The sequence below is a fragment of the Pogona vitticeps genome, chromosome 3, assembly GCF_051106095.1.
Source record: "Pogona vitticeps strain Pit_001003342236 chromosome 3, PviZW2.1, whole genome shotgun sequence".
In the NCBI taxonomy this organism is placed as follows: Eukaryota; Metazoa; Chordata; class Lepidosauria; order Squamata; family Agamidae; genus Pogona; species Pogona vitticeps.
In genome coordinates, this window is record NC_135785.1 from 132,187,170 (window position 1) to 132,212,968 (window position 25,799).

Consider the following 25,799-nt stretch of genomic DNA (forward strand, 5'->3'; position numbering starts at 1 on the left):
AAGAGGTCTCTGGGAGCCTCAAGAAAAAGATTGTGAAACAAAAGTTTTGGCCTTATGGGAAAACCTGGGAGTTTAAGGGATAGTCTTGCTTAGAGGAATTCATTCAAACTTTCACAAAAGGGTGACTTTTTGTGGGTGCTACGTTTATAGCTCATAATTCAAAAGCCTATGATGGATACTTCATCCTCAATCAATTGGTCAAAGAAAAACTGGAGGTAGACCTTATTGCTCAAGGTGGCAAACATATCAATAACAGTCAAAGCTCTAGCCATAAAATTTCTGGACAGTCATCTCCCCATGGCCCTAGCGAAGCTGCCCAAATGTCTAGGGATCGAACTGGAGTCTAAGGGTTACTTCCCACATTATTTCAACACCACTGAAAATTACCAGTATGAGGGTCCCATGCCACCACCAGAGGCTTATGGTGTGCAATACATGATGCCTTCTGAGCAGAAGGCTTTCTTACAATGGTATGCTGAGAATAAGATGAAAAACTTTAACCTGCAGCAAGAATTGGCTGCCTATTGTGGTAAAAGCGTTCCTAAGAACTGCCTTTACACGAGACAGAGAGGGATTCAGAATGATTAGTCCCTAATGCCAGCAAAATCGGGTCCTGTAATTTTGCTCTAGGCGACTTCACACTCCTTCACCCAAGTCTGTCTCGATTTTAAATAAACAATCTGGAAGGTCTGCTCTTCCTCTTTTATTACTTCAGGACCCTCTTTTGGTAGCGTAATGTGGCCAGATCAAAACAATCTTAGTTCTAAAATATCTAATTTACTATAGTAGCTTGGTCTATACAAGGAGACAGCTTACAGACAATTTGTCTTTTTATATTTTATTACAAAACATACCATTTCAACAAGTTTATTTTAACGTCAATTAGTATTTCCAAAATAACCCCCAGCCTTAGCCACCAGTCATTTCCTCTATAAAGTGAAAACAATAAAATGACTAACTATAACTTAAATAAGCATTCTTACGCAATCCTTTTGATTAAAGTTCTGTCGGCTGCATTTCGCTCGGTGTCGTCTCTCTCCCTTCCATCTCTTCTCCGTCCTCCTTCTTCCTTTTCGCCCATCTTCCTTAAATTAAGAAGTTATGTCCTTGTCCATCGGAGCTGAGATAAGATAAGGGTCAGCTTGCTCTTCTTAACTTTTTTTTTCTTTAGCTGGAAAAGAACTGACCTTGTACATTTTCTCTCTAATTAGCACCTGGGCATAAGCAGATTTCTAGCTTTTTCGTTGCAGCTCTGAACTAAATCCTATGAAATACAACACTATTCTATTTTCATAATCAAATTCATGACACCTATTGCCAACAGGATGTTAACATCCTGGTACAGACCTGTACAAAGTATCACCACAAAATTATGGACCTGAAAAAGACTGAGAAAGAACTCGATGATGATGAAACTACCCTCTTCAGTATCTCACCCTGGCTAGTGTGTGTTTTACCATGTACAGATTCATGTTTCTGAAGAAAAATAAAATAACTATTCCATAGCCAGACAACTATAATAATCAGTGTAAAAGATATTCATCTGCATCGATCTTTATACTGCACATAAATAAAAAAGCCAGGTTCAGTATGCCTTGAATGGTGGGGAGTTTTTTATTGACCCTTTTTATGTAGATGGTTGTATGGTTGCTAATGGCCGGGGTATATGTTTAGAGTTCCTGGGATGTTTTTTCCCACGGCTGTGTCCTCTGTTATCATTCTGAGGATTGGAATCCTCTGTTAGGAAAAACCTATGGGGCTCTTTACAATGCTACACAAGAAAGGGCAGCTGTCCTAAAAAGCAGGGGTTTTGAAGTCAGATCAATTTGGGAATATGAATGGCAAGAAATGGTAAGAAACAACTGTCATGGACTGGTTTATGTGGTCTAAATCTTGTATTGAAGATGGGATATGTAGTTGTGAACAATGTAAAATGGATTCCATATTGGTTCTCTGTATAAATGATTTTGGATGCTGACAGTGTATTTTCCAGAAGTCTGTGGGAATGTTTTCCTTTAGGCCAGGACGAGCCATTCCAAGATAAGAAGACCAGACACTTGTTGTGGCGTGGAAGGAGATGGACTAAGAAAAACAACAATTGTTTCCCATGAGAAGAAAAGGAGGGATTGTTTCCAAGACATCATGCTGTGATTGGATGACAACTTGAAAGACGGAGAAGGATGGTTCCAGCGAAGCTTGAAAAAGAAACTTTTACTATGTGCAGAGATTCTTTTCCTTTGTTCTACAATTTTTGGACTACTTTTCCATCATAGTTCTTCTAGGTCTGTTTGCCTGCTGCTTAGTGCAGGTAAAAGACTGAGAAAGATGTAGTGAGACCAGGAAGAAAGGAAGGGGGGCTTTTTGCTTTTTGCCTACCCTAAGAGAACTTTTAGAGATTTTTAGGGATTTTTAGTGCTTTTGTAACTAAAGAGAATTATTGCCTCATTTATATTTTGTAACAAACCTTGGAAATGATAATATGCTTTGCTTTTGTATCAAACTGACTTTATTCTGTAAATCTATATTTTTTCAATAAAAATAATAATTATAAAGTCTTTTGGTCTCTTGAACAGTGTAGCTGTCTTAGCAATACCCTGAGGGGGAAGCAAGGCCACATTAAGCTACTGAGTCCTACTTTATTGGGCAACGTAGGTTTAAGGACTACAAAGCTCATGTGTAATTTTTTTCTTGATTTTGACTAAGGTTGAACAGGTATTCTTTTTTAGGGCAGACTTGTAAGAGGAAGTTTGTGGCAGGCCTTGGCCGAGGGCATCCAGGACTCACCCCAGCTGCATGAGGGTGCACATACTTCTAATTACTCTCTGTCCAACCGGTCAAGCATTCCTTTAGAGGAGGCTGATGGTGACAACAACAGCGATGTCAAATAATACCTTGCTATAACTGATTTTCCAGTGCCCTTTGAACCTAGGGATGCTCTCTTTGGGGGGCATACAAATGTGGTCTGCCTGTACTACAAGCCTAAGCCTGGAGAGCAGATTTATTACTATGATTTTACCAGCCTTTACCCCTATGTCAACAAGACTAAAGAGCCGCTGGGCCACCCCCCCAAAATTTATGAGAACTTTAAACCGATGTCTGCATACTTTGGTTTTGTAAAGGCTAAAATCTATCCACCAAGAGGTTTGTTTTTCCAGTGCTACCTACCCAGGTCGGCAGAAAGCTTGTGTTTGTGCTGTGTACCACATGTGCAGAAGGCCATCAGTGAGACCCGTGTCAGCATACTGATACAGAGAGAGCCTTGACGGGAACCTAGAGTGGTCGAAATGACTAGATAGGTGGGGTATAAATAAATAAATAAATAAATAAATAAATAAATAAATAAATAAATAAATAAATAAATAAATAAATAAATAAATAAATAAATAAATAAATAAATAAATAAATAAATAAACTTGGTGTACTATTGAGCTGCATGCAGCCCTAGAAAAGGGTTACAGGGTTGTGAAAATCTATGAGGTGTGGCATTTTGAATGCAGATCAAAAATCTTGTTTTCAAAATACATAAAGCTACACCTTAGCCATAAACAGGAAGCCTCAGGCTTCCGAGTGGTGTGTCAGCGATGCGGATAAAAAGAAATATATTGCTGATTATAACTGTAAAGAGGGTGTGGATCTATGTGAAGAGAATATTGCTGTCAATCCAGCAAAGAGGCAGATTGCCAAACTGTTTTTAAACTCTCTATGGGGAAAATTTGGTCAGAGAACAAACCTGTCTAAAACTCAGGTGGTAACAGATCCTGATGAATATTTCAACCTCCTCTTTTCAGAGGCTTACACGGTGTCAATGTTTGAATTTCTCCAGGAGGATGCAGTCTGTGTCATGGAAACATGCCGCAGATAGAATAACCACCAGAGGCAGGAAAAATGAATTTATAGCCTGTTTTACCACAGCTTATGTGCGCCTGGAGCTTTACCGTCTGATCGACAAACTGAAGGATAGAGTTCTCTATCATGATACAGACTCTGTCATTTTTGTACAGCGGGATGGGGAATGGAACCCACCCTTAGGGGATTATTTGGGGGACCTTACAAGCGAAGTCCTTTCAGGTTTGCATATCACTGAATTTGTTTCTAGCAGCCCTAAATCCTCTATCCTCTATCCTAAATCACTAAGTTATAAGCTTAGTGATGGTACTGCATGTCTGAAGGTCAAAGGGATCACACTGAATGTTGCTAACTGTGAAAAAATTAATTTCTAGAGTCTCAAAGTCTTGGTTTTTACGCACGTTTCAGACAATCAAGATAGTTAACCCCCTGAGATAGTTGTAAAGCAGCCCGGACTTGTAAGGTATAAACGCCAGTGGTTGATTCGTACAAAGCTTTTAAGAAAAAACTTGGTTTATGACAAAAGAGTAATTACTGAAGGCTTTAAAATCCTTCCTTATGGCTCCTGAAATGAATACGAGGTGGGTCCATCCATTTTCAGCCATTCTAGCCGGGCCTAGTGGCTGTGGAAAAACTTTTTTAATAAAAAGTATGTTGGACAATGCTCGCACTGTATTTTCTGATATGCCTGAAAACACTATATGGTTTTATCACTGTTGGTAGTCTCTTATGCTCAGATCATTTGTGAATATTCCTTTGTTCATTTTGTAGAAGGTTTGCCAGAAAAAAATTGCTGATGATGATCTGTTACCCACCACTAAAATAACTTGATTTTAGACGATTTGATGCAGTGTGCTTCTGATAATGAGGAAGTGGAAAAGTTATTTACACAGTATGTGCATCACAGGAACGTAAGTGGTTTTTTTAATTACTCAGAACATTTTCTGCAAGGGAAAAGGTGCCCGTAGCATTAGTCTAAATGCCAAATATATGGTCCTCTTTTAAAATCCCAGGGATAAACAGCAAATTGCCATTCTAGCCTGACAGATGTACCCACAAAATGGCCAATTCTTCATGGAAGCTTTCGCAGATGCTACAACACCCCCCCACATGGTTATCTGTTGGTAGACTTAAATACCAATACTCCTGAATGTTACAGGCTGAGAGCAGGGCTTTGCCATCCCTTTAATAATAAGTCTTTTAACTAATAAGTAATGGAACATGTTGAAAAGATGTATTTGGTCCCCAGTGCTCAGCTACAAGAGCTGTGGGGAGTACCAGAAAACATCAGGACCACTATGGTGAGACGTCTGGACTCTGAGATGAGGGAGATTCTCTTAAGGTCATACTTGCCAGAGTATGAAAAAGCCAAGCTTTACTATGGTGTTCTACAGAGGTTTTTAGCGCTGGCCAAACAAGAGGATATGGAGATAACAATGCCTCTGCCCCCACAGCCCCCAGCTGCTCTCCCCTCTCCTCCTCCTCAAGAAGCCCTACCCATGGTTATTCAGGAGGTGTTAGACAGCATCCCCAACCATTACAAGAAAAATGCAGAGATTTTGCTAAGTAAATTAAGGCAGCATCAAGATATCTCTTTGTGGAATGATAAGGGGGCCTTTCTATATCGGGGAGTGCTCTTACCTGGCTCTAATATTCTGGATCTGATCAGAGGTATCACTCAGTCTACTACTCTTTCTGATGAGAGAAAGCCCAAAGGTTGGGATGTTTTTCTTAAAGCCATGGCTGAACTGAATATGCCCACGTCTATTGCAGGGAATTCAGCCACTAGAGAACAATTAGAAGCATTCAAATCAGTTCCTCCGCCTCCTACCCCTCTACCTGCAAAGGCTGTTGTTGCCCGAACCAAGAAACAATTCAAGAGATCAGCATGGCTCACAACTCCAGTAAGACCCATAGTCAAGAAACCCTCATGGCACTCTTTCTAAAAATAACAATAAAAACAAGACAGCTAAAACATTTAACATTTGTCTTTATTTTATTTATGCACAGCTTACATTTTATGTTTACAAAGGGGTCCACAGGCTTGAACATGTTAAAACGGACGGCAGGACTAGGTTGATCTTTGAATTTTTCTGTTCTTGACAAACTCTACAACCATCCGATCATTTTTGGCAACATCTTCCGAGTACAGCTTTAAAATACTGTATGGTCAAACGACAGGCCTTTTGTTCTGTTCTGTAAAAAGAACACACAGTGATAGCTGCAGGTCACTGCTGAAGGGTGTTGCAGCTGACTCTCTTGAAATATTATTTCTTTACCCTGTCACCATAAAAAAGCTGTAATGGTTTTAGGGATACGAGGGCTGTCTGGGTCTACACCGTATGAGTCAAAAAACTCTCCAGGGCCATTAGCTGGTAAATAGAGGGCCAACCAGTGTTCCCCAGGCATCATGTGGGGATGGATGTTCACCACTTTTCCGGTAGGTCTTTTGGTAATAAGGGTCCTTGGTAACAGGTCACAGGGGTAGACATCTAGAAAGGTCTTGTCTCGTTGTAATACACTTAATAGCTATAACGTATTTATTTTCACATGTAATCAAAGAGGACGTATCTGCTGTGATTGATTTCAATCACATTGTCAAATACTCCATATAATATCATGTTAATAGTGACAGGCAGGGGTTGGGCAAAACACATCTCTGCTCAAAGATTTCTGGTCTTGATCAGAGAATAATGTTCTGAGCAACCATGATCTGGCGACAGGTCAAAGGCATACAGGGTGTATCCGTGGCCAAATTCGGTATGATCAATTAAAAGGTCTTGGTCCTTCATAGCTTTCCCTGAGGCTTGTACCAACTGCATGTGTTCTCTCACCCATAGGCCATTTGCATAATCAGGCTGTAGGGGCTTTAATGGCACTTGGACCCCATCAACGTACAAAGCTAGAAAATTAATATTGAAGTTCTGGAAATTAAAAGGATTTTTGGTATAGGCCCTGCTGAAAGCCTCGTTGTCAACAAACGCTATGACAAGTTGCTTAGGCAGCTGTCGCTAGAAAAGGTTTTCTCGACTGCACACAAGGCTTCCTGACGGTATACTAAATACTTTCCTGCTCACACACTCAATGGGGTACTTCACATTAGATGTCAGAAGGGCCTCGGCATGTCCTAGACAAACACCCGGGGACACTTTCACCCTTTTGACAAACAGAGAGGCATTTAGAATATCCACTTTGTAGCTCTCTGCGGCATCACCGTTCATCAGGCAGAGTGAGTTTGATTTTCACATCTACACCGTTCAGTTACATTTTCTCCTGAAAAAATAATTCATTGTGCAAAGGGCCCATCAGATACCATTTCTTGCTGGTCCCTGTTTGCTGTGCTGTCATTCTAAAGCCCCAGTTTCTGGCTCCATGGTTAAATGGCCATCTTCATAAAAACCACCCGTCGCAAATTGGGTGCTCAAGCTGTCAGAGCCGTAGTTCCAAAGCAGCTCTATCATGGCTCTATAGGGGTAACAATTATCACTCTGGTCAATAAGTGGTGACGTCCAGTTGACTAAAGAGTGAAGCAATGGGGTAGTTTACCAAGGCTACTTTAGCAGCAGCAGTGAGGGCTCCCCCATTTGTCTTTGTGATCTTGCACACCACATAGAGCAAGGTATTGATTAAATCAATATAAGCTTCACTGTTGCCAGTTTTATAAAATTCGAGCGATGTGTTGGGTGTTAGCGCTGCCAACGGTGGTACCTCAATGTACATGCTTCTTTCCATGCTGGTTCGTGTAGGTAGTAGTTGAAAAATATCCAATTCAGATTTGGTGCACTCCTCAGAGGAGTGGTGAATGAACGCCATTTTAAAGATATTGCCCCTACCATGTTTCAGCCCCTTTATCTTACGGTATGCTTTCTTCTGCCTGTTCCAAAGCTTCTGACGCTTTTTGGGTGGTAAGCTGCTGTTTGACCATTTAGGAGGACCTAGGCGTAGATGGCCCACTTTTCGCTTAACTCCCCCCCTTCTTTTCAGGTATGTCAGTCCTGAGCCTTCTTGGGGTCTCACTTTTTTCATTACATGGCCCACAACGTCTCCAGCAATGTTATGCACAGCCATCTTAATGTGGGGTTTAATAAATTCAAAGCCTCTCCTCAAGAGGGGAATGGCCTTTCAGAACAGCCCACGAAAAATGCTTCCCAGACTGTGCATTATAGTAAGCTCTATAAACATTGATGTCTCTGTAGTCTTTTAACACCACCATGTTAACTTTCTTCTTTTCTCTTCCTAAGCACAACCTTTTCTGGGGCGAATATGCAACCTCACAACAACTTTGCCCAAAGTGAATGGCACGTCTTGGTTCTGATCCGTCTTTATTTCAATGGTTATCGTGTTGATGTGGTTCTTACTCATCAGCACATAGTGCAGCTTGTCGTAGGTAATTGTAACACATTCGTAGGTTTCTCCCCTAACGGGGATACAGCGTAACAGTGGTACGGAATAGTCTCCCATGATTTGATGCTCTATGATATCTGTATAGACATACAAAGAACTGAACCCTCTGGTAAGTTCTGCTGCATGAGGTATTTTTCTAAGGGGTTCATCCGCCGGGACCCCCAAAATCCAGGCTAACTCAGCTGAAATGAAGTAACTTTCAGGACCTGTGAATCTAATTTTGCCCATGACTGGGTCGTAGGTCAGCCACCTTTCTTGTAGATCTATAGCTTGTCTGATAGTATCATTCATGTTGTTCAGAAGATCAGGAATGTCCTTGTAATAACCCCTGTGTAACTGAAAGGACCAGAAATGGGAAACGGGGCATTTTTAAGAACTGTGTACCAGCTCCGAGGGTACTGTATCTCTGCCACACCAACTTCCCACACCCCAAGCAAATCTAAGGGTCTGGGCATGCTTTCTCTCATATTAGAAAGAATATATATTCAATATGACTAGTTGCAACGGATTACTTTATTCTCTATGCAGCTTCCTAGTTCCCCTTTTAAAGTCATCCAAGTTGACAAACATTGCCACATTCTCTAGTAGCAAAATCCATAGTTTATGTGCTGTGTGAAGAATTACTTTATATCAATGTCCCACATCTCCCAGTAATTTGCTTCAGTGGATAAGGCTTAATTATAGAATCCTATAGGACCCTATATATGCACAACTACTCCTGAATAATGAGGCAAGACAAGTATTATGGGATAAACATGGGCCACACTTTTTTGAATAGCCATTATATGTGGGGAAATTGTATGCTTTTACAATGTGTATAGCAGAAATTGTTTTGGGCACAGGTCAGTTTCCTGTAAGGATGATCATTAACCTGCTGTCTATTGTCTCTGGGAAATGTAGTTAAAGTGTTTACCTCAGGAATGTGTATTTGGAGTTATCTGTGTCTGTTTACTATTAACTGTCTGTTTACCAGCCTGTCTGTTTACCAACCACTCTGTTTACTGATGCCTTTGTATTCAAGGAAATTACCTGGCTCTGTTTACCAGCACTCTGGTTATTCTGGCTGTGTATTCAGGAAATTAAATGCCTCTGGTTAAAATAGCATGGATTAACTAGAGCAAATGGAGTAGGGGATACAATAAAAGAGGAGGAGGCGAGAGATCGAGAGGTCCCCTCCCTCAGAGCAGCTGCCTTACGCCTGAGTGTCTTGTCTTTTCTTTTCTCCTTGCTGGTCGAGGAGAAAGATCCCTGCCCTGAGGCTTCATCTGCAAGACCCCTACTTCCCCTCATCTTGCAGATCCCAACAATTATAGTCTCTCTTTTTAAAAAATTTTAAATTTTATTTTTAAAGAAAAGACAATCCATCATGTTACAAGTAATAAATACAAAGCTTAACATAGTAAACTGTCATCTTACATTGTTATATAATTTAACTGTTGACCAATTGCTATTCCCCATGATTCTCAAAATCATATTTACACCATTCCCCATCACATCTTAAAGAAATATCGACCAACAATTTAAATGCCCCAAATTGTTTTCCAAACCACGTGTCTCGAAATTTATTTTATTGGCACATTTTAATACAGGCTTCCAATTTTCAATGAACTGACTGTGCCTTATTTGTCCTCTATATAGTCTAACTTTATTAGTCATTTTTTCCATCAACATTGTATGCCATATCTCATTCGTAAATACTTGTAATGAGATATCTTGAGTGTTTTTCCAATTTCTAGTGATCTCAGATGTTTGTTTGTTTGTTTGTTTGTTTGTTTGTTTAATATCCCGCCTATCTGGTCTTGCGACCACTCTGTTGCGATGCCTATATGATTTGCAACTAATTCTTTATTTTCAAGTTTCTTATTCCCCCCTGTAAATAATGAAAACAATAATAATGTTTCATTCATATCTATTTTTTGATAGTTCAGGATCTCTATCCATCTAATTACCTCGTGCTAGAATGCTTCTATTTTGGGGCAAGAAATCCACATATGTTCCAAAGTTCCTTTTTGTCCATAGTTCCTCCAACATTTATCCGATATATTTTTATTAATTCTGTGTAGCTTTTTAGGATTTAAATGGCACCGATGCACTACCTTCAAAACCGTTTCTTTCACATTTGTGATATAAATTTATATGTGTATTTATTCCATATTCCTGTCCAGATTTCCTCAGGTATATTAACATTTACATTTGTTTCCCACACTGTTTTAGGTCCTCTACCTTTTCCATATTGTTTCTCAATAATACTTTTATATATTAGTGAGGTTAGTCCTCTCTTTTTATTTTTATGTTCTTGAATATAATATTGTTCAAATTCAGTTAATGTTCTTAGAAAGCCAGGTTTTTGTTGTAAGTGAATAGTGAAACTCTTATTTGTTTTATTTGTAGTCAATTGGTTTTCATTTGCTTTGTTTTCTCTTCTATTTGCCTAATAGTTATTGGTTCTCCTGAATCAAATGTCAGTAATTTTATATATTCCAATTTGTCTCCACTCCTTAAATTGTGCATATTTCTCTTAAAATCTGGGTGATCCAAAAGGGTACATAAAGGGGATATTGGCAGGACCAAAGTTTTACTGTGTTTTCGCCATATCCTTAATGTTTTCGAAATGAATGGGTTCTGTATTCTCTTTTTCTAATTATTCTCATGGTATAAATATACAGTGGTACTTAACGGGCGCCCCGTTTAATGACGAATCCGCATAGCGATGTGAATTTTGTGATCGCAAAAGCGATCACATTGCGATGTTCCCTGTGGGGATCATCGCCCGCTGGTCAGCTGGGGAAAATGCCGGCGGGCGCCGGTCAGCTGGGGAAAATGCTGGCGGGCTCCCAAAGACCCCATTTTCGCACAGCTGATCGGCGGTTCCAAAATGGGCATCGGATGACTATTACTACTAAGGAGGAAATATACCTAGGTTCCATAAACAGCTGATAGCTAAAAAGTTTATGAAAATATAGAGCTTTTATTTGCAGACATATAAACACTTTTGTTACAGTACAGACATATTCTCAGAACTCAAGAAATGTGTTCAGTTTGTGCATAACACTAAGTTGCCTCATCTTACACAGATTAAATTTGATGCAAGCATCTCACATTACAGTTTTCCAGTTCTTATAATCAATGTTAGAGGTGTGTATTGCTGATAGTCCATCTGCTGTGCAGCAACAGAGGCAGACAGGTATCTCAGTCTCTGAAGAACTATGTCACCAGTTTGAAGAATAAAAGCTTGATCCAGGATGCTAAGCTACAAAACTGAAAATTTGTTACCAAAGAGGTGGCACAATCTTTCCATCTGAAGGATCTAATTCAGAAACATTCCAGCACTTGGTTCATGGAGCACACGAGGTGTGGAGGTGGATGGTGAGGTAATATTCCTCAGTGAGAAGAGGCGGATTCTAGACCCCAGTCCAAACAGCCTTGCACACTACACCTCACTCCCTTGGGCCTCAACAGATGATGACTGTAAGCTCTAGTAGCGCTGAACACAATGATAGCTTAGGGGGGATTTCTGGAATCATCCTTTTGGTAGTGTGTGAGTGATATATGGGATAATGTTTTTTTTACCCTGATGTGCTATTATTACTTTAAAGGATAGGAGCCAGAATACCAGTTCTTAGATGGAAGTCCGTTTCCAAATATGGATTGCCTTGCTGGGTGTGGCTATTCAGTTACTGGGCCCCACTATGCTCACTTTTTTGTTTGTTCAGTCGTTTAGTCATGTCCAACTCTTTGTGACCCCATGGACCAGAGCACGCCAGGCCCTCCTATCTTCCACCGCCTCCCGGAGTTGTGTCAAATTCATGTTGGTTGCTTCAATGACACTGTCCAACCATCTCATCCTTGGTCGTCCCCTTCTCCTCTTGCCTTCACACTTTCCCAAAATCAAGGTCTTTTCCAAGGAGTCTTCTCTTCTCATGAGATGGCCAAAGTACTGGAGCCTCAGCTTCAGGATCTGTCCTTCCAATGAGCACTCGGGGTTGATTTCCTTTAGAATTGATAGGTTTGTTCTCTTTGCAGTCCAGGGAACTCTCAAGAGTCTCCTCCAGCACCACAATTCAAAGGCATCAATTCTTTGGCGGTCAGCTTTCTTTATGGTCCAGCTCTCACTTCCATACAACACTACAGGAAAAACCATAGCTTTGACTATTTGGACTTTTGTCGGCAAGGTGATGTCTCTGCTTTTTAAGATGCTGTCAAGGTTTGTCATTGCTTTCCTCCCAAGAAGCAGGCGTCTTTTAATTTCGGGGCTGCTGTCTCCATCTGCAGTGATCATGGAGCCCAAGAAAGTAAAATCTGTCACTGCCTCCATATCTTCCCCTTCTATTTCCCAGGAGGTGATGGGAGCAGTGGCCATGATCTTAGTTTTTTTGATGTTGAGTTTCAGACCGTTTTTTGCACTCTCGTCTTTCACCCTCATTACAAGGTTCTTTAGTTCCTCCTCACTTTCCGCCATCAGAGTGGTATCATCTGCATATCGGAGGTTGTTGATATTTCTTCCTGCAATCTTAATTCCAGCTAGGGATTCCTCCAGTCCAGCCTTCCGCATGATGTATTCTGCATATAAGTTAAATAAGCAGGGTGACAATATACAGCCTTGTCATATTCCTTTCCCAATTTTGAACCAATCCGTTGTTCCATATCTAGTTCTAACTGTTGCTTCCTGTCCCACATATAGGTTTCTCAGGAGATGGATAAGGTGGTCAGGCACGCCCATTTCTTTTAGGACTTGCCATAGTTTGCTGTGGTCCACACAGTCAAAGGCTTTTGCATAGTCAATGAAGCAAAACTAGATGTTTTTCTGGAACTCTCTGGCTTTCTCCATAATCCAGCGCATGTTGGCAATTTGGTCTCGAGTTCCTCTGCCCCTTCGGAATCCCGCTTGTACTTCTGGGAGTTCTCGGTCCACATACTGCTGAAGCCTACCTTGTATGATTTTGAGCATAACCTTGCTGGCGTGTGAGATGAGTGCAATTGTCCGGTAGTTGGAGCATTCTTTGGCACTGCCCTTCTTTGGTATTGGGATGTAGACTGATCTTTTCCAGTCCTCTGGCCACTGTTGAGTTTTCCAAACTTGTTGGCATATTGAATGTAGCACCTTAACAGCATCATCCTTTAAGATTTTAAATAGTTCAACTGGAATGCCATCACCTCCACTGGCCTTGTTGTTAGCCAGGCTTTCTAAGGCCCACTTGACCTCACTCTCCAGGATGTCTGGCTCTAGGTCAGCAACTATATTGTCTGGGTTGTCCGGGATATCCAAAACTTTCTGATATAATTCCTCTGTGTATTCTTGCCACCTCTTCTTGATGTCTTCTGCTTCTGTGAGGTCCCCTCCATTTTTGTCTTTTATCATGTCCATCTTTGCACAAAATTTTCCTCTAATATCTCCAATTTTCCTGAACAGATCTCTGGTTTTTCCTTTTCTGTTATCTTCCTCTATTTCTTTGCATTGTTCATTTAAGAAGGCCCTCTTGTCTCTCCTTGCTATTCTTTGGAAGTCTGCCTTCAATTTTCTGTAACTTTCCCTATCTCCCCTGCATTTTGTTTCCCTTCTCTTTTCTGCTATTTGTAAGGCCTCGTTGGACAGCCACTTTGCTTTCTTGCATTTCCTTTTCTTTGGGATGGTTTTTGTTGCTGCCTCCTGTACAATGTTACGAGCCTCTATCCAAAGTTCTTCAGGCACTCTGTCCACCAAATCAAGTTCCTTAAATCTGTTCTTCACTTCTACTGTGTATTCGTAAGGGATTTGGTTTAGATTATACCTGAGTGGCCCAGTGGTTTTTCCTACTCTCTTCAGTTTAAGCTTGAATTTTGCTATGAGAAGCTGATGATCAGAGCCACAATCAGCTCCAGGTCTTGTTTTTGCTGACTGTATAGAGCTTCTCCATCTTTGGCTGCAGAGAATATAGTCAATCTGATTTCGATGTTGCCCATCTGGTGATTTCCATTTCACTATCCCTTTACTTTATTGCATTTAGAGTGTGCACTTTATTTCATGACAGAGTTGGGGAACCTGTGGGCCATGACATGTTTGGAGAGTCAACTCTCTTCAGCGCCACCCAGTATAGTAATAGGTTATGGGAAATAGCATTCACAGTGTATAAAGGACCAACGGTTCTCTGCTATTGGCTTACTAGGGGGGAAATCCAATGGAGCTGGTTGTGACAGCTTTCAAATAAACAGGATTAGACTTTTGTGTGTTGGGAGGAGGGCAGCCACAATTCTACTGATAGCTTATAAAGTATCTTGCAAGGCTTAGGATGTTTTACAGAAACACACTTGATGGAACTCTGGGCTGCTACAGCAGACAGGAATGATGGTATCATAACACCCTCCCTATCCAGTGCACATAGGGCTAATTGCTTTGGGTCCCACATAGCATATTTTCAATTGTTGCAATAATATTGATTATAGTATTTCAAAACAGAGGGCAGCATTGAAGGGGAAGTGAACATGTTTGTTCTGTTCACAATATCAAAAGGGTTAGTGGACACCCTCAAGAAATTGCACTTCTTCTTAATGCCTTTCATTCACTAGCATGAGGTAATAAAATATTCTATTTTGATTTACCAGTGCATACTATCTTCACATATATACAGTAGAACATATATTTAATACATCTCAAACCCATATTTTTTTCTTTTCTGGTTATAAAAAACCCAATACAGTTTAAAATATAATGTTGATTTTCTTTAAACAGTCCAATTTACAGAAATAGCTGATTATGCCCTCTTGTGTTAAAAATGATTTAATACGACTAGAGAATGTAACAACATGTGCATCATTCTCTTACCTTTCACTTCATGAATAATGATTTGGTTTGTGGATGGGTCTTGTGATGATATATCTACCCAGCCAAGTCATTAGCTGTTAGCAGTATGGTTTCATTTTTTCAAAAAACTGTACATTGTATTTGATTTTCCCCACTCTTCTCCTTTTTTTTAAAAAAAAGACTCTGAAAACAGCTATTTAAAATTATAATACTGTACGTTATAAATCAGTGGTCCTTCATCACAGCTACTGCCAGCAACCTCCAATTGCGGAAGTTAATTACTATCAAAAAGTTTAGCTTCTGGTTGAAATTGTCCATTTAAAACCATCAGATATTAGAAATTTCAATTGGTTTCTTCTCCAACACATGCAGATCAATTCTTCTGTTTAATGGAATCTGTACTTCCAAACTTTCATCTCCTCTGTGGTATTTTCTCTCTTTCCTTAAGCAGATATAAATACCCATCCCAGTTACCAATGTTATTGACCCCAAACTTACTATTGACAGGGCCACCAACGTAGCCATGCAAGATGCTGATTCTACTCTTTCGTGTGTGGCTTCTATAGAGATTTGTGGTTCTTTTTCCTCTATATTAATGTCAGATTCCCTTCTCAAAAGACTTTCAATATAGCTCTCATTGCTCACAGTGTCATTGACAAAGAGGTTCACCATGACTGTGGAAAAGAGAGGTTCTGGGTGACCATGATCACTCACTTTAACAAGAAGCCGATATAGGCCATAGTCATTCTGCATGAGGGACTCTTCCAGAGTGATGTTGCCAGTTTTGGGATCAATCTTAAAGGAGTCTGGCCGGGGACCTTTTCTCCCTATGATGCTATATGCTATGACTGCATTCATGCCGGTGTCATTATCAACAGCATAGACTTCTGTGATTGGTGATCCAGGTAATGTAGAGGGAAGGACTAGGAGGTAAGACATGTTTGACTGAGGAAACAAGACCAACGGTGGATTGTCATTTATGTCCAGCAAAAGAACAGTTATTTTTGCAGTAGAAGACAATGCAGGGTCACCTCCATCCACTGCTTCCACCCATATGATGTACGAGCTCTGCTGTTCCCTGTCCAGGGAAACCTTAGCTCTTAACACCCCCTTACCAGTATCTATAACAAAGATGTCACTCCCATTTACAACAGAGAGGGCTACCCATCCATTTTGATCTATATCTGCATCTGTGACACCTATAATTCCAATTTCACCAAAGCCCAGAAAATTCTCTGGCACAAAAAAACTAAAATCCTTGTTAATAAACCTTGGACTGTTGTCATTTTTATCCAAAACAGAAAGAGTAACTGTGGCAATTGATTCTCTTGGTGGCACTCCTGAATCAACTGCTAAAACTGTATAGTGGTATTTTTCTCTTTCTTCTCTGTCCAGCTGGGTGGAAACTGTTAGGACTCCTGTGACTTTATCTAAAGAAAAATATGAAGGAGCCTCCGGCCCTAGGAAGTAAGAAACCTGCCCCATTTCTCCACTGTCTGCATCTGTTGCATGAAACTTGGTCAGAAAAGCATGGGGAGCATTATTTTCTTCTATTGATAATTCTATCAGTGGTTGAGAGAAAACAGGTGAGTTGTCATTATCATCCACAACTTGCACTTTAATCACTTTTTTCACATGAAATCCTTCTGTATTCCATGCTATTATGGATATTTCATACTGCTGTTGAGTTTCATAATCCAATGGTTTTGTAGTTTCCAGTAAGTACTCGTTGTGATATGGTTTATATTGGGACAATTTAAATGGGCCATCACCATCCAAATAGCAATCAACTTTGTATTTTTCATCTGGGTCTTTTATGGTAAAAAGTGCAATTGGTGTGTTAACAGGTTCTAACTCCCTCAAGTAAACTACCCATTCTGCTTCATTAGCTATAAAACGGGGAATCACTTCAGGAGGTCTCATCATGACTTTGATTATGGATACCGATACCATGATCACAGCTGGGATACAACCAGGACCATTGGCCAGGACACTCAACCGGTGGAGACAAGGAGTATCACCATTAATCCTCTTGGACAGCTTGATAATTCCTGTGTTTTCATCAAGGTGGAACAAAGTACGGGACAACTGTGACACCTTCTGGCTATAAGAATAGGTGACCTTAGCATTGATGCCCTGGTCCACATCCACAGCATGGATACAGGCTATTTGCAACCCGATGCTGGAGTTCCCAAAGACAGTGACATTGATCTGGGTCTCATTGAACTGGGGACAGTTGTCATTGATGTCACTGATACCAACAATAAGAGTAGCACTGCCCACCAGTGGTGGAACTCCTCCATCCTCTGCAATTATGAGTGTAACATATTTATCTCTGGCTTCCCTGTCCAAGACACCCATAACAATCAGATAAGGCATTCTTTCCCCACTTTCATTCTCTTCCACGTCCAATGTGAAAACTCCATAGTCATCTTGGAGCTGGTAAATCTGTACCCCATTGGTACCCATATCTGGGTCAACTGCTGAGTGCTCTATAGCTAAGCGGGTGTTGATGGGCGAGTTCTCAGGCACAAAGAGGTGTATCTGAGGCATGGGAAAGTATGGTGCATTGTCATTGACATCATGGATGGCAATCTTCACCTTGACAAGGCAGAAATACTCCTGAGGCAACACCAGAATATCCAGCAACAACAAACATGATTCAGAGGATAGTAATGGCAAGGAGGAGGAAGAGGCAACCATGCTAGAGCCAAGATTATCCTCTGTGCACAGTACCTCCCGGTCAATCTCTTGGTCAGAGGTGTGCAGCTCTCCTGACTGGTTGTTTAAGTTGACATACCTACCTCCCAATCCCTGGGAGGCAAGGCTGAAAAAGAGAGGAAAGTTTCCCCATCGGGACTGCTGCTCTTCCTCATCTTCTGCTGCCCTCTGTAGCTGTAAATCCTGGGCCAGATTTCCAATAAGGAACCCAGCAGGCAGCCCTTCACTGATACTGTAGAAGAGTTCAGTGGCACGGCTGTAGCTCGCAAAGCAGTTAAAAGGTCCAAGGAACACTAGGAAAATGAATACATTCTGAAAGAGATACACAAAGTTTAAGTGAATGACAAAAAGTTTTATTCGCACCTGTCACACATCACACCTCCTCCCCTTCTCCTGCTTTCCCACAGGTCTTCTCCTGTGAAGAAACTGAAACACATCTGCTAGTTTCTACCAGGCAACAACCCCCCCCAATATGAGTATGTCAACTTGTACATATTCAGCACACCTTGATTTTTTTTTACTTCTCAGAATTCCAGTTGTAACGTTCACCCTTTTTATGCAAAATAAGTCATGTATTAGTCATGTCCATGGCTAATATGTTTGAGAAGCAGAGCCACAAGAGATGTTAAAAGGCAGAGCCTGGAAGTCTAAGGGAGTTAGAGTCAGGAGAGTCAGAGTTTGGTTAGTCAGAGAGAGGGGGAAACAGATACAGAGTGATAAGACTGGTTAAGAAAATAGGTAGAGAAGGTGGCAATGATACTGTAAGAGAAAAGTGCTTGTGTACAATGATTATCTGAAGAACATCTGGTATTATTAAATCTGTTTCACTTCAATAAATAAGGTCTGTTTGTATTCACAAGACAAGTGTTCTGACAAATGTCATTTATATTGTGGATTGAGGTAATCCACTGGTGGCAGCGAGAGGAAAGCGCGACATGAGCCTTTGTGAGGGCAGAACACGCAGGTGCCACTAAAGTGAACACCACACCAGTCTTCAATCTAAACTGATCATTTCCTCTGCCATATGCTACCTCCTGGCCATGAACCATAAAGTTCCTATGTTCACCACAAATAAATGCCCTTGTGTTTATCCTTGTGTGTATGTTTTCTAAATATATACTTATATTAAAAAGTCAAAATGATCCGTATGTGTATATACACACATCAAACTTATTCTTTAAATCTCCATCGTGCAACCTCTAGGACACTGTTCAATGTAAACAACAACAAAAGAACTAAAGGGGAAAATGCCATTGCTATTTAACTTTCATTTTAATTTTTCTACTGTCATCCTAGGCTTCTAGAATGTACCACCCCTATCTGTATAATAGGCCTCACAGTTGTATGTGGTCTTTAAAAGAAAGAAACAACAAACCAAACCTGCAAATAATGTAAGTGGACAGGCAATAAGTGCCAATGCATAATTCACTCTTATTTAGATTAATTCATCAGGATTGGTTCCTTTGGTCTTTAGATCACTGAAAGACCATGTTTCCAAAATACTGCAATTAAATATGTCTCTGCCACAGACTAACCCTTTCATTGCCTCTTTTGGGAGAGCACACATATACTAAATCCAACTGCAAATCATCATAGACATTGACTTCTGAGGTCCCCTCCCTCTGGAGTTTAATGTGCACTCTTTCTAGACCAGTGCTTAGACTAGTAAAACTCCCAGAAGCCTTCACCACCAGTTGTGCTGGCCTGGATTTCTGGGAGTTGTAGTCTAAGAACATCTGAGGACCCAAGATTGGGAATCATTGCTCTAGAGCAGTGGTTCTTAACGTGGGCGATAATGCTCCCCAGGGGGCGATTTCATTTTTCAGGGGGGCAGTAGAACGAAAAGGGGCGGTGTGGGGGCAGTGGAGCAAACTAAACCTGTGAAGGCAGCTGCAGCCGCTGTGCTGGCAGTGGATCCGGTGCCACCACCGCCAGACATTCCAGCTCTTTATGCCTGCCACGCCTCGCCTTTCTCCCTTAGGGGAGCACCAAGTGAGGATTGTGTGGAAGGAAATGGTCTCTCAGGTCCCCATCCTCGCCCGGTGAAGCGCTGCCTTGCACCTGGGTGCGGAAGGACAGACAAGCCCCGTTTGACCATCCTGCCTTCCCGCCCACCTTCCTGCCTGTTGCAAGGGAAGCGTGGAGAGAAACGGGTCGGTTTAGGGTGGTGTGGCAGGATTTCTAGGGACAGGGCTGGCTCGGGTCATCCTGGGTGGGTGGGAATTTGGCAGCTTTTCCGGCTTTTCTTGTTGTCCTGTTGTAGCTGGCTGGCTGTCAGAGGGGAAGAAAGTTCACCTGGCCAACTTTAAATGGCTTTGAGGGATGTCAAACTTGAGATCTTCCCCTGTCTTCTGTGCACACGGGTGTGATGTGCCTCTATGTGTAAATCCTCTGGGAGAGAAAGCTCTCAGATTGAACTGAGAGCGCTGAGGGCAAAATCCACGGGGCTGTCATGGAGAGACAAGCAAACGCACTGCGGAAAGTCAGCCACTCCTCTTTCTCCCTAAACCCTGAGGATCCGTTGAGCGAAGGCGAAAAGGGCAGCATGTCAGTGGCTTGAGTATAACAGTTTGCTTCAAGAAGGGGGTGGTAGGGGCGCTCCAAAAAGTTTAGACTACAACTCCCACAATCCCCTGCCCTTGGCCTACCTTCCTGCTCATTGCAATGGAAGCGCGGAAAGAAACGGGTCTGTTTGGGGTGGTGTGCCATCTCTCATTGAGCTATTCAGCAGTTCAGTTGTTTATTGTTCTGTTGGGTACTTGGAAAGTTGTTTTTAAGGTAATTTGTTATGTATGTTGTTGTAACCCTCCTCCCCCAAAATAATTTGTGTGAGTAAGTGTTAGTTACTCATTACTTTCTGACTACTGTAAAACCCTTAGGACTGTGAAGTGATTGGCATAAAACTTGAAAATTCTTCTCAAAATCTTCTGAAAAGATAATGTGAAAATGTTACATTAAACAAGTTTCATGTGTAGAAGGTTGCTTTGGTCAACAGACTTTTGCATTATTCTAACAATGCTCCTTGAATTAAAAAAAAAGAATTTAAATGTGCTACAAGGCAATATACAATCCTAATTTGCTTCTCTATTTCCTTAATATAAAGTCTATCTATAGAATTTCTCTCTAACATTGCTCTGCTTTTTCAAAAAAATTATTTTGAGACCCAAATGGGTTGCTATCTTGAATTTAGGGTTCAGACAGGGGCAAAATCAATATTCCTTTCCTTTCAAACAAATACTCTATTATTCTAAGATTCTCCAATTCTTAAAATTCTGTTAGGACTTGTAGCTGAAGTGACAAAACCAATTGCTAGCATATTATTGCCAGCAATGGCAATAATATGCCAGCTGACATATTATTGGTCAGTATGAAGACTAAGTCTTTTGGTGAAACTAGAATGGGCCATTAATACATAGTCCTGTCTATGTTTTCATCAGGATGTGGCTAGAAGCCATGGAGACATATTGTTTTTAATTGCCACCTTTTAGTATCAGAGGTAGTTTGTGGAAGATAAAGTGAAGCTTTTATCAAGCTGCATTTTTCAAGCTTTGAAATACATAGGCTTGTGTCCAGTAAGGATCATCTTGCTGGTGGAAGGAGAAATTAGGCTGTTTCCCTACCTTAATTTTCTGTCTCCTGTGCTGCCCTCATTCTCCATTGCCACCACACCAAGCTCAGTTACCCAACTCACACTTAACAGCAGATCTGAAGTGGTCTGCAAGAGGGAGGAGCATCACTGAAAAATGTCTCCTTCCCTCTTCTGAAAGGGGACAGTGCCTTCTATCAGTGGAGTGACTTCCACTGGATAAAAACCTCAGCACCCTTTTTTCATTTTCATGTCTTGTTTTGTGTTTTGTGCATGGGTAACTGATTGATTAGGCATCCTTCAGTCTCAAGAGACTATGATAACGTGCTCTGTATGGAGGACTTGGAACAGCATATCGTGTGGCTGAAAAGGCCAATTTGAGAGTGACCATCCCTTCCACACTGAACACAAATACAGTCTGTCCCCTGTCCAGCTCCCTGATTTTGCTGTTTTCGTGACTGCCTTTTTGCCTCAGCTTGCTGGACAAGGGTCACTTCAAATTGGGAGAGGCTGTGATGCAATGCCTGCCTCCAGGCTGAACACTCAGATGTCAAGGTTTCCAATCTGTTGAGGTCCATTCCTAAGGCCTTCAGATCCTACTTGCAGAGATCCTTGTATCGCAGCTGGGGTCTCCCTTTGGGGCAATTTTGCTGCACTAATTCTCCATACAGGAGATATTTTGGAATCCGATGTCAAAGGGATCTGATGTTGAGCTATCAAAAACTATGGTGCCCTTCATTCCCCCATGAAAGGACCTGATGATGTTAAGGAGTCGAGGTGGACATCGAATCTTGGGAAGTGTTTTAAAAAGGCCCTCCCTGCTAACCAAATCAAAGGCCTTTGTGAGATCTATGAAGGCCACAAAGAGTGGCTGTTGTTGTTCCCTACATTTCTCCTGCAACTGTCTGAGGGAAAATACCATGTCAGTGGTGGATCTGTTAGCTCGAAATCCACACTGTGATTCTGGAAAGACTCTGTCTGCAAGGACCTGAAGTCTCTTCAGCACAACACGGGCAAGCAACGCTGAGAAGAGAGATGCCAGGGTAGTTATTGCAGTCGCCCCTGTCTCTTTTGTTCTTATACAGTGTGAAGATGTTTGCTTCATTTTTGAATTCTTGTTGTGCTCTGTAAAACATTTTGTGTTTCTCTTTGTATTGTACTGTACTTTTTAACATGCACTCCAGTTCGATATTATATTTTGATTTCTCAGTTTTATGGTTTCAATTTTTTGTGCTCTTCGGGTAAACTTTTTATGTAGAGATATATATACAGTGGTGCCTTGCTTGACGATGATAATCTGTTCCAGCAAAATCGCTGTACAGCGAAATCATCATCAAGCGAAAGTTAAAAAACCAGTAGAAAGCATTAAAAACTGGTTAATGCATTCTAATGGGGAAAATACCTCATCGTCCAGCGAAGATCCTCCATAGGGTAGCCATTTTCCGGTGCCTGTAAAGTGAGCGATCAGTCCTAAACACAGCGGGGAGCCATTTTGAACAGCGGGGAGCCATTTTGTGACCCGCCGATCAGCTGTTTCAAAACTATCATTAAGTGAAAAATCAGTTCCCGAAGCAGGGAACCAATTGTCGTAAAGTGGATTTCCCCCATTTGAACATCGTTTTGCGATCACTATTGCAATCGCAAAAAACTCATCGTAAAGCGGATTCGTTGTGGAGCGGGGTAATCGTCAAGCAGGGCACCACTGTATATAATTTGTCGCTCTGATTTTTGTTGCTTTCCTTCTGTAAAATTTTTCTTTGTGTCTTTTTAACCCTTTTTGTAGTGTGCATGAATATGTATTTTCCTCAAATTTTAATTTAATTTCAGAGTTTTCGTCTTGAAATTTTTAGTTCCTTCATTGCGGTTTGTTTTTAAGCCCTTTTTATATTTCTTTTTGCATCTTAAAATTCACTTGTAACTAAATCATTAAATGTTACTGTTTTTTTCGGGCATTTCATTTTCTTGCAATTGAATTTTATTTTCAGGGTCATTGGATTTAAGTGCCTTGAATGAATGAATGAATGAATAAGATATCGCCGTGGGGAGGGGGGCAATGATAACTTCCTCAATGGCTCAAGGGGGCGTTTCTTTCAAAAAGGTTAAGAACCACTGCTCTAGAGCAGTGGTTCTTAACGTGGGCGATAATGCCCCCCAGGGGGCGATTACATTTTTCAGGAGGGCAGTAGAATGAAAAGGGGCAGCGTGGGGGCGCTGGAGCAGAAAGGGGGCGGTAGGGGGGCGCTGGAGCAAGCCAAACCTGTGAAGATGGCTGCAGCCTTTTTACAGTGTGCATGAATATATATTTTCCTCCAATCTTAACTTAGTTTCAGAGTTTTTGTCTTGAAATTTTTAATTCCTGCATTGCAGTTTGTTTTTATGCCCTTTTTATATTTCTTTTTGCGTCTTAAAATTCGCTTGCAACTAAATCATTAAATGTTACTTTTTGGGGGCATTTCATTTTCTTGGAATTGAATTTTGTTTTCAGGAGTCATTGAATTTAAGTTTCATAAATAAATGAATGAATGAATGAATGAATAAATGAATAAATGAATAAATAAATAAATAAATAAATAAATAAATAAATAAATAAATAAATAAATAAAAGATATCATCACCATGGGGAGGGGGTCGATGATAACTTCCTCAATGGCTCAAGGGGGCGTTTCTTTCAAAAAGGTTAAGAACCACTGCTCTAGAGCAACTCCCTAAAGGGAAAGTGAGATTAATTTGAATTAATGAGCAAATATAGATAGGGATGCCCAGCTGGCACAAAACTTCAGTAGCTTTCTTTTCTTTCCTCCCCCCCCCCCCACTCCTATTTAGAGACCAAGGTAATATTTCCTGGAATTTATAACCCACTTCCCTTTCATTCACTTCTCCTGTGGAACACCAACTCTTCTCGGAGTTCACAGACTACCCCATGTAAGTTATTGCCAAAAAGGGCACGTTTATTCTTGAAATGTTTTGCCCACAACCCTGTATATCTCTTCTCCCCACTCCTGTTTGCAAATGATGCACATTTGGATGAAAGGCTGAGGAAAGCTGATATCCAGTTTTTCCACAACGAATTACTTAAAAGTAATTCAGTGTTGGATCAGGTAAGCATAGTTGCCGGGATTTACCCTCAAGTAGGTGCATGGGATTCGGTATTAATTCTTCGGCAATCTTAGCACGCTTATCGATTAACATTCAGAACTAACAGGTTTGCTTCCTGAAACTGTTGTTTCGGTGCTTAGTGCCCCCTTCCCCCACCCCTTCCAAGAGAACCACAGCGCCCGTTCTCTCTCTCCCAGCCCCCCACCCCCGCTCCTCAGGATCGTTCCTCCTAAAACTGACAGAAAGAAATGTGTAATTTCGCCTCCCGAATTGGAAACTTTCTCTCGATCCTTTTAGGGACCAACTTCTTCATGGGTTTATTGATCTCAAACCGAACATCTCGCCTCGGTGACGTCCCGCTGATTTCTGCGGAAATCCCTCAAATTAAGCGCTGGTAACCTCGCCCGAATTCCAGCCTCGAGGCTTATTTTTTTAAAAAAAAGATATACCCTCAGCCCAAATAAGGTGAGAGAGCGAGAGAGAAGATGTGGGTTACCGGAAGGTTCCTTTGACTGGTGGCTGTACTGCTCCAGGAATAAGCTCGCTGCCCCATAGCCAGCTGTCGATATCTCTTCCTCCCAAGGAGCCCGCTAGATCCTAGGGCTGGTGGCAAGCTCAGCCTCGTCTCATTCCCTCGGCAGCACATTCAAAATGCGGTCACTGAGGTTCTCCGACAGGAGGAAGAAAAGCAGACGAAGGGGGAGGATTTTTTAAAAAATTTTTTTTAAACCAAACCACCGATCCTTGGCGGGAGGCGTTTGGGAATAAATCAATAAATTGGAGTCACTCCCTCTTTCGGCTCGGTGGCTCTACTTATGCAAATATCTCAGAGAACTCCAGCCAATAGCCTCGCACGACGCTCAATTAACAATGAACAGCAATGGGGTTGCGGGGCGGGGGAGGCGAGCGAGAGTGAAGTGTCCGCCGGCGTGCGAGGGCAGTCACCGCTCGTGATCGAGCTGCGGGACTGTGCTTGCCCGGCTTGTGACGTCGAGGAGCAAACGCTCCTTTGAGGCGCTCGGCGGCCGGCCTTGTCCCTCGCCTCTGTTGCGCCTGCAGAGCAGCCCGTGCCAATGCCGTGCGTCGGGGTGGGGTGACGGGCACGAAAAACAGGAGGAAAGAGCGGGCGGCGCTCTTCAGTCCTCAGTCGGATGCCTCCAGAGGCAGGCGTTCACTCGTAGTGAGCCGTCTCGCTTGCAACTGGGCTTGGCTCCCTCCTGCGTGAGGGAACGAACGGGCAGGCAGGCAGGCACCGGAGAGTTTAAGCAGCTCCGCCGGATTAAGGGCGGGATCGTCAACGGGAGCGCCTCTTTCGTTTTCCCGACGAAAAGAAAAGAAAAAGGCAACGGGATGTATGCGTATGTATGA

The 25,799-nt window shown here is 41.7% G+C and overlaps 1 protein-coding gene across 1 annotated transcript; it reads right to left on the reverse strand.

Moving 5' to 3' along the window:
• Positions 1 to 822: 822 nt before the first annotated feature.
• On the reverse strand, positions 823 to 25,317 carry PCDH20 (protocadherin 20). The gene is made up of 2 exons (XM_020777896.3): positions 24,928 to 25,317; positions 823 to 18,061 (listed from the first exon to the last, which is right to left on the reverse strand). The coding sequence occupies exons 1-2, from the start codon at positions 25,075 to 25,077 to the stop codon at positions 15,356 to 15,358; spliced, it is 2,856 nt and encodes a 951-aa protein (XP_020633555.3). The 5' UTR covers positions 25,078 to 25,317; the 3' UTR covers positions 823 to 15,355.
• Between the last annotated feature and the right edge of the window lie 482 nt (positions 25,318 to 25,799).

Excerpts from the sequence above, each read along its gene's own strand:
- PCDH20 (XM_020777896.3), bottom strand. The coding sequence starts at position 25,077 with ATGTGCTGCCGAGGGAATGAGACGAGGCTGAGCTTGCCACCAGCCCTA. Across the intron at positions 18,062-24,927 it reads CCAGTCAAAGGAACCTTCCG|AATGTATTCATTTTCCTAGT; the intron begins GTAACCCACATC and ends TATCTCTTTCAG.